Source organism: Lontra canadensis, unplaced genomic scaffold (genome assembly GCF_010015895.1).
Source record: "Lontra canadensis isolate GAN:19392208 unplaced genomic scaffold, GSC_riverotter_1.0 scaffold82, whole genome shotgun sequence".
In the NCBI taxonomy this organism is placed as follows: Eukaryota; Metazoa; Chordata; class Mammalia; order Carnivora; family Mustelidae; genus Lontra; species Lontra canadensis.
In genome coordinates, this window is record NW_022631076.1 from 2,465,929 (window position 1) to 2,475,806 (window position 9,878).

The window sequence follows — 9,878 nt, forward strand, 5'->3', positions numbered from 1 at the left end:
GGGGTGTAGATATTTGTTCAGTCCAATCAAGGTGAAGAAGAAACAACAAGAATTTCATATTTTACTTTTATTGGTACTCCAGTCCAGGCAACAAATATGAATGACTTCAAACGAGTAAGTTTGTTTTAAATGGTATTTAGGGGAAGTAAAAATAAAATTTTAAAGAAGTAATTTCTAGGGGAAGTAAAAATATAATTTTAAAGAAGTAATTTCATAAAGATCAAAATCGTAACCATGTCACGAAATTTTAGGTTAACCTAAAATTAACAGTGGGTTCTCCTAATCACATTTTTAGATATCCAACTAAAAGATAATTTCTAGTAAAAATAAATCCTGATACAGAGTCTATTAATAAATGGTATCCAAATAAGATACCAGATAATGGTAGCCAAATAATGGTGTCTGTAAATAAATGATATCCATTAATAATGGTATCCAAATGGTATCCAAATAAGTGAGCATAGTATAAAATGTACAGAAGTATTGAATCACTGTGTTGTACACCTGAAACCAATATAACATTGTATGTCAACCATACCTCAGTTAAAAAAAAATCCTTATCTATAATGAAAGTATAGTATACCTATAATAAAAGGAAAGTATTTTAAACTAACTAAATAATTGTTTGGTTATAGAAAGTAGTTAGGAATGTCAAAATAGGAGTAAGTTAAAATCATTAGTGAATGTTTAAGAATTTTGCTGATACCAAGATTCTGATTATTATTGTTTCCGATGAAAACATTTAAAACACTTGAATAGTTTTAATCAAAAAGAATGGGTTCAGTTTTACTACACTGAGATGCCTTTAAACCATGTCTGTGTCCTGAAAGACCACTTGGCACAAGTAAATAAATTATCAGTGAACAGGCAGATTTCATATGTATGTATATGTACATTTTTAAAAAGATTTTATTTATTTATTTGACAGAGTAGGCAGAGAGGCAAGCAAAGAGAGGGGGACGCAGGAACCCCGCTAAGCAGAGAGCCCGATGCGGGGCTCGATCCCAGGACCCTGAGACCATGACCTGAGCCGAAGGCAGAGGCTTAACCCACTGAGCCACCCAGGCGCACCTGTATATGTACATTTTTGTTTTGTTTTGTGGACACAGTCCTAAGGATTGCGGGAGATTAAGATATATGAGACTCTTAGGACTGAGAACATTTTGTCCATTCATGGAACAACTGCTACTTGGTCACACTTCCTTAGGGAGACATAACGTATTAACAACCACAGATCACGAAGTGCGTCCAGGAGCTTTCTCAGTACAGAACCTAGTTACGGGGCACAGATTGAGTGTGCAGCAGCAGGGGAAAGGTAACTGTGGCCATGTTTCTGTGGCTGCCTTTGACAGTCTAGAACGGGAGGTGATGATAAAGAGGTGATTATATGGGAGAAAGTTTCCCTAGGCCTGCCAGTGCCTGGAGGAAGAGGCACCCAGCTGAACAATTTAGACCTCTGTTTGGTGGGGAGATGAAGCCATGGAGCATCCTGAAAACTCTTATTCTTTTTGGTGGTTTCTACAGATCTTATTTTAATTCAATTACAGAAAAATTTGTAAAATTGCATATCAGTGGATGAGCTTATAAAATTGTATACTGGTTTTTACAAAATTGATAACCTTGACCATAGATATTTTATTTAACTGGTCGGTTTTCAACAACTGTTTCTTCCTGTCTCATAATTAACTTTTGGGAACTGTAGGACAATAACGTGCTTAGATCTGTCATGTCAAATGTTTGCCATATGTAAGACAGATAAGAAGGTCAGAAGAAGCAGAGATTAAACATCTCCATTTTTATGATATGAGATATGCTGTACTGGGAAAATTGTGAGCACCAAAGACATTTTGGCTGCCTGCTTTGTTATATCGCTTGTTGGAATTAAATGTCATTGGATTTGGCTTTAACTGCCTTGCATAGTTTGTTTTTAGCTTCATTCCTTCATATGATCTCCTATAAACTGTATACCATTAATTCAGCTCAAGTTCCCTGCTTCTCACCTTTGCTCCTGCTGTTTGATTTCCATTTTTCTCTTTAAGTAACCACTGCTCCATTTTGACTGTCTTCTTACCAGCCTGCCATTCAGTCAGTTTTTCTAATGTATGTCAGTTATCATCCATCTAAGAATCTCTCTCCAGCTCTTCGGTTTTAACATCCTCCCTCTCTCACATGTGTTCTCTCCTAGCTCCTCTCTTGCTCTTTTGACTTACCAAACTACTTTTTCTGGACTGTCTTTAGGATAGCAAAGATATTAGACTTTTCTTGCTCGGGAGTATTTGTGTTTTTGTAATTTGGCTGTGCATTCATTTAACTAAATACTTTTTTTTAATCTTAACATTATTGTAGAGCAATAGTTCTCAAACATTTTGGTCTCAGGACCCTTTTATATTATTAAATATTATTGAGGACCAAAAAGAGCTTTTGTTAATGTAGGCTATATTTATCTAATATTTACTTTTTAAGAAATGAAACTGAAAAATATAAAAATTACTTATAAACTCCTTATATATTAACACAGATAATATTTTTAAATTAAAATACATATTTTCCAAAATAAAAACCAATTTAACAAGAAGAGCATTGTTTTATGCCCTACAAATTATTCTACTGTCTAGCTTAATAGAACCCTCTCATTCTCATGCCTGCTTCTACATTCAATCTGGTTTGATATCATAGGTTATGTAGCCTCTGGAAAACTCCATTGTACACCTGTGAGACAATGAGATTAAGAAGGCAAATAACAATTTAGCATTATTATGAAAATAGTTTTGAATGCTCCCTGAATGGGTGTCAGGGACCCCCTAGCTAGACCACACTGAGAACTACTTTGAGAATAATTTCATACTATCATGGACTCCTTTCTTGGTGTTAGTCCCTTGCTTTTAATGTCTGATAAATTTTAATTGGTTGACTGATCTCATGTATGTTAATACTACATTGCATTTCCTTATACTAGTTTCTGAATGAGACTTGTCATTCATTGAATTGTTCCTCAAAAGCAAGCTAATATTTCAGTCCTTTTTGCATTTTGCTAAGTTAACAACATTGGTGTAGGAAACCTGCAATAAAAAAATATTTATTGTTTAACTGAAATTGGCCACTTTAGATTTTGTATAGATAGTTGCTTACTAAAAATTATAAATGAGTTTGGTTTCTAGAAAAGGAAATAATAAATACATGGTATGGTACTTGTCGCTGTAGTACTGTGCTAGGTGTGATCATAATCTCTGTGTATAGCAAGTTTATCTTATAGGGTAACATAAAAACTTTGGAAAGTTGATCAAAATGAATCAAACCTTAGGTCAAGTCTCTTCCTTTACAGGGCATTCTCATACTTTCCTAGGTCAGTGATATCTCCTTCCCAAGAATGGTTGGGAGAGGACAAGAATGTTTTGTGGAGGAGGGAGGGTCTTGAACTAAATAAACTTTGAGAGTAGAAATGGATAGCAGTGGAGGAAAAGATAGTAGGGGGGCACTCCAGGTAGAAAATAGGAACTTGGGCATGAAAATGGGAAGGTGTAGGACTTTATTTAGTTAGTCTGAATTTCAAAGGAATTACACAGTCATTAGAATTTAAAATTTCAGAATAGATTTAGCATGTATTTTATCAGCAGAAAGAGGAACATTTTGATACCTCTTTCTGTAATGAAGAAAGCTATAAAAAATGGTTTAGAGAATGATAGAATTGTGTTGCACTTTCAGTTCACATTTTATATTGTTTGAGTTGTTTCTAGATAATTTTAGTTTTCAGAGTGTCATTGATCTTCTCCTTATGTCACTAAGGTGACAGAAGCTAAGGTAATGCTAATGAATCTTGGATGTGGATAGAAATCTTAGACCTCCTTGCATGCTATTACAACTTTAAAGGTTGTACTTTTAAGATTTGGTAGACTAGAACATACTTCCCACTTGTCTGTTTTTGGTTTTATAGGCATTGTGCACAGATTATAATATACACTTCAGCTATTTGTTGTTGTAACTGGATTCTTTGTGTTGCAGCATGAAAAGCTTGCCATCTTAATTGGAAGTAGATATTTTCTTTGCTAAAATATGCTCTATACACGTATTACTTTATTTTAATACAAAAATAATAACATGTAAGGTCACAGAAATGAGCAAAATCGAAGGGGCTTCTGCTTCTTAGGGAATGAGGTGCATGTGAAAAGCAGAGCAGATTTTCTATCACTGTAATAAAAAGAGACTTTTCTAAACTGGCCATTCACCGTATCAGCTATTTTTGTAACATTTCTGTCTGTTTATTTTTCAGCTTTTTTAATGCAACTCAAATGAACTAAAAACAGAAGATTTTTTAAAAATGAAGTAATATAAAGATTGACCTTATCTCACTCTACTCCCCTCCTTGCTTCTCTGCTCATCTAGCACCTGTCTGCTCTCACCCTTCCCATGTTCTCGCCATTGTTGGTGCAAGATTTCTTCAGCTTCTGTCATCTGGATCAGCCTTGTAACCTAGATTTCCTCAGCCATCTCTTCAGATCTTACTCTAGCCATGTGTCTCATTTGGCCTTATGTATTGATTGCTTTTTATTTTGGGCTTGCAACTAAGTGCTTTAATTTTATTATCATACCATGTTGCTCCCCTGACTTTTATTTTATTTTTTTTTACTTTCTCATATTTCATTATTGTACTACCATTTTGAGGAATCATATTGCAATAAAATGTTGTAAATGCTTTCAGACTTAACTAGTTGTTGGATGTTTTAATCCAATCTAAAGTTTAAATTTTATTTTTTGGGAACTATAGAATCATTTTAGATACGAACAACTTCTTTTATACTAGAACTAGTGTAATATATTGAATAAGCTTTAGTTAGAAGACATGGATTTTCTTTTCTCAATGGAACTACAGCTCCAAAGTCTTTGCTGATTAATTAATGGGCACGTCCACTGCTTTGTCTACTCAAGTGAGCTCAAGGCATTGAAAGAAGGACTGAATGTGTTAGGCTGGTCTAAATTCTTAACATAGAAGATCAATGGACTCTTCACTGAATAAATATTTTTTGACACCTAATTTTGATGTACCTAGATGATTGTTTGAGGTGTAATATACACTTAAAAATGAATAAAATACTTCATGTTTGGGATGAGAAAAATCCATATCGGAATGCTGAATTTCTTCTTTTTTACAGAGAATACACATTGGCAAGTTGAGAGTTATCAACCTGTGAAACAGTATGCAGATTTGTGTCTTCTGTATCACATCTGCTAAAATTTTAATTTTTAATATCAGTTGTTTTTGTTTTCTTTTGCTTAATCTAATAGCTCTGTGTTTTGTGTGTTCCCAAGTGATAATAATGATCAATAATGCTTTCAGTGTTTATCTGCTTAAATTCATTTGTGATACAAATATTGCCACCTTCCTTCCTTTCTTAAGAAGGCCCCCCCTTGGCTCTTAAACCCTGATTTTTTTTTACTCTTATCCACTTATTTTATGAGACTATCTCTTTAGTATCTTTCTGGCTTTTTGGGCTTTCTAACATACGGTTTTCGTAGATTGGAGAGGAGCTCTTTTAAAGTAATGGAACTGGTTTTCCTCAAGGTCAGGAAAATGGCATGTCTGACATCATATGATTGGGAATTAAGTGGAAGGGTTTTTATAATCTTCTCTCATGAATGGCATTGACCCAGCCACGTTCTGTTTTTGACCAGACATGTACTGAAGACCTTCATGAGTTTTGCTTGATTCACACTACCGTTTGGAGCAGAATCAGCTAAAATATGAAAATTACATTTATAAACATAGAAATCTTTTTTAAGATTTTTTGTTTTTGTTTTTTTTTTAATTTGACAGAGAGAGTACGCAACGTGCATACACAAGCATGGGGAGAGCAGGGAGAGGGAGAAGCAGGCTTCCCACTGAGCAGGGAGCCTGATGTGAGGCTTGATCCCAGGACCCTGGGATCATGACTTGAGCTGAAGGCAGATGCTTACCTGACAGCCATCCAAGCACCCCATAGAAATCTTTTTGTATACAAATACATCTTCAGTAGCTTGCAAGTAGATTTCTTTAGAGGCATTTCTGCTGTGAGACTATATTATCTAATGATAAGCTTCAGGTTTTAAGTAAATTATTTGCTTAAAACATAATTCTAGAATCTTCCCATAGAGAATTTGTTTTCTAGCACTGTTGGTAGAAACCAGGTTTATTCTTATATTTTTATGTTGTCACATTTATACCAACTAGGACAGTTTTAAAATCCGCTGATGGAGAATTTTTCTAATCATTGACAGAAACAAGATTTATTCTTTATGTTTTTTATAGTACATTTGTAGCAGCCAGGGTTTTTTAAAAATAGTAGCTAGGCAAAATTAGTCATTTTTAATCTCTTTTCATTGCATATCTGCATATTGAGAGAAAAGTCTAGAAACCTGTCATCTTGGGCATTTAGACATAAGTTTAGCATACTCTTGATTCTAGAGTATTTTGTGATCGACATTTGATTTCTAATTGCCTAAAAATAGTTTTCCAAATATATTTCACTCATATAGCATCATCCTTTTATTAACTTCTCTAAACTGTCAACCTTGTTTTGAAAAATTGCATTGCTTTTCCTTTAAATAGTGTGGGAAACCAAAAATAGCCTGCATGTGTTTTATTTTTAATTCCTTGAGGCTGGGAGGAAAGGGAAGGTCACAGTTTGCTTCAACAGTGAAAATATACTGCATGCCAAAAAAAAAAAAAAAAAAGGGGGATGAAAATTAATACCAGGTTTTAAAGGTGATTACCAATTAGTAATATTATTTTGGAAAATAATGCATATTTCTAAATCAATAAGATGTACATGTAAAATTATTTTTGTTTTCTAGGTAGTTGGCAAAAAAGGAGAAAGCCACTAAGGTACAAAAGACACTGGAAGACCATATTGCAATCAGATCTACAGCTCCTGGATAATTGCTTGATTCTCGTCAGAGACTGTCAATATTCCATTCATTGCCATTACCAATAAATCATTGCTTTTGTTCGGATGGTATCACTAGTGTTTTTATTGTAATCTTGATACATGCAATTGTAAATAAAAGTCACTACTTTTGCCAAGCTTAATTTTTGTCATTCTAAATAAGTATTTTCTCTTTTCATTTATCTGAAAATTGGCCCACTTTTGACTTTCGAAGAGACTTAATCTAATCTGGTAGCATGTTGATTGAAAGCCAGTTTTTCTCTTTAGGGGAGCAAGACTGTCTTAAGGAATTAAGGAGTGTGTGTGCTGTGCTCATACACATACATAGAGCAAGTGATTTTGATAAACGGACTTGGAACAGCTAAGTATGTTAAAATGAGTACTAATTCATGTTTATTAAACATTTGGGTATGCGGGCTATAGAAATTACTCAAATTATAACCTACCAGAAATAAACAAGTTTAATGAGATTTAACTGTTCTCACTTAAAACTGTTAATGGGACCACAGATTTTAATCCTCTCTGGATGACCTTTAAAAATTTGAGTTAGCCATTATCCTTACTGTTGAAATCTGACCATGGGGGAAAAGACATTACTGTGAATTCATGCAGCAACAGGACTTAATATTTTTAATCAAGTATTTATTACCTTAGCTACCAAAAGATGCAGTGTAATATATAGAGAACGTGATTTAAAGTTAAAAACAAATTTGCCAAATTGTGTGTTTGAAAGGTGTTTCACAAAAGGCTAGCAAAACAAAACATGTGTTCCTTACTACTCTTCTTAATCTTAAAACTAATCTAGAAAGTATTGGTAAATTTAATTTTTTAATTTCTCTTTAAAATTAAAATTTAATTTAAATTTCTCTGAATATTAAAAATTCAGTGTTTGAAAAGAGTACATAGACTATTAATTTTGATTCAGTTAATACCTTTGAGGGCATTTTTGTATAGGAATGTGGTTGAGATAGCATTTTTACCTTTGGGAGACCAACGTATTTATATGCATTTATGGAAAAAATTATGCAGAAGTTTTTGTGTTGAAATAGTCACTTTCTAAAATGCCCTGTGTCATTACATGGTGTTTAGTTCTTCTCTATGTAAGCACATTAACTGGTCTGTGATGATGTCTATATACTTATGTATTTCATAGTTACTTGCCTTGGGTGAAATGGAGGGGGAAGGGCAAGAAATAAAAGTTCATAACATTCCTTAATATAGACCATCTCAGATTAATTATGTCTGAAATTAGGCATACAATTAATATCAAGAGTTTTGTTTTACACTTTTGTACAGTTAACCTTTTTGGGTAATTGTTAAAGTGCCTCATCTTAAGTATTGCTAACCTCATCCTATTTCTACTCGACAGTTTGAAAACCCAGTGAAAGTAATTTCATATGTGTAAAGGATTGGGTATCAGATTTATATTGTTTATGTGACTTTTCTATAACAGCTGGTTGCATTATCCAAACATTCCATGATTATTCAAATTGTAAGTAGTGAAAAATGAATGTTTATAGGTAACTATAACATGTTTCGCTATGGGAAATTTTACAAATAAACATATGTAGTTGATATTACTTAAACCAAGCTGAAATGCTGTTTTCTCCTAAAACAGTATATGTATGTGTGTGTACACACACACACACACACACACACATATATGCACTGAATTTTCCAGATTTTTTTAAAAAAAGCATCTGGAAAATGTAACCCTAGATATTTTAACCAAAACTATCCCTGAGATAGTGTTTTCTAGAAAACTAATATTAGGTTTATTATTTGTTTTGTCAGACATGGGAAAAAAAACACCCCACAAAACTTTTCCCTTGATTTACATTTTTTGTTATATTTCTCATCAGAATGCATTATCTGATTTGAAACAGTAATGAAATAACCCATAGTAGAAACAAAAGTATTTGAGTCTTGCAACATAAGGCTGAGAACAAGAGTAACACATGCTCTTTCATGCTGCTGGCAGACCTTTATGATCTGTTTTGGCCAAATTATCCCCCAATCTCGTATTGGAGGGAGCTATGTCATCCATTGGAGTTGCCACGTGAATTGAAAACAGTCTGCCACTTGAAGATGGATACTCTGTTTTCTGCAGCGTTCCCTAGGCAGGGTGGGTATTGCACATTGGGCCTCAGTATTTAATTCATGGCTGCTATTAATTCACCTGAAAAAACTGAAAAAAAAAAAAAATTCACTGGATATGGAGGGTGGAGGGCTTTTTACCTAAAATTGTTAAGATCATCCCATGTTCCCCTTAATGTCTAAAGTAAATCTTCAATTATGAAATAAAAAGAAAGCATTGGAATTGAGTGAGTTAGGCAACTAAACCCTCTCCTTTTAAACGTTAGAGAATGAAAGAACTTCAGGGCTTCCATGTTGCTTGTATTAATATGCATACTTCAAAGTGGCAGACTGGTTTTGTGTGTAGGATATATATGGAATTGGTCTTACCTTAGATAATTTTTTAAAATTTTATTTTTATTTAACAGAGAGAGATCACAAGTAGGCAGAGAGAGAGAGGGGGAAGCTCACCAAGCAGCCCAATGCGGGGCCCGATCCCAGGACCCCGAGATTACGACCTGAGCTGAAGGCAGAGGCTTAACCCACAGAGACACCCAGGCGCCCGATAATTTTTTTTTTTTTTAAAGAAAAGTAACTTAGAATAAGAAATCCATTCACTGATCACTGAAGGGAAACCTTGAAGGAACCATGCATTTACTTACAATTATTAAAGGTTTATTCTGCATTTTTTAAAGTTTTCCAAACACGTGTGCTCTATAACATATAACATGATTGTTAGGCAAATGAGTTTTAAAATCTTTCACCACCCAGTGAAGCCTATATTGCTTAAGAATTGTGATGTCATTTTAAACATTTTCACTTTATTTTTAGATCAATACTTTGTTTTTTAACATGCCCAGCACTATAAGTGGCAGAATGGACGTT

At 33.9% G+C, this 9,878-nt stretch overlaps 1 protein-coding gene across 3 annotated transcripts in view; it reads left to right on the forward strand.

The window, feature by feature from the left end:
* TXNL1 (thioredoxin like 1) overlaps positions 1–8,133 on the forward strand; it is a 35,154-nt gene extending 27,021 nt beyond the window's left edge. Inside the window, exons 7-9 of one of the 3 annotated variants that reach the window (XM_032882429.1) lie at positions 10–114; positions 5,148–5,190; positions 6,826–8,133. In XM_032882429.1, coding sequence (XP_032738320.1) covers positions 10–114; positions 5,148–5,186 — 144 coding nt within the window. In that variant the 3' untranslated portion in view covers positions 5,187–5,190; positions 6,826–8,133. Of the gene's footprint in view, positions 1–9; positions 115–4,267; positions 4,511–5,147; positions 5,191–6,825 lie in introns of those variants that run through there. The other 2 variants (XM_032882431.1, XM_032882430.1) reach the window with 2 other exon arrangements.
* The last annotated feature ends 1,745 nt before the right edge of the window (positions 8,134–9,878 follow it).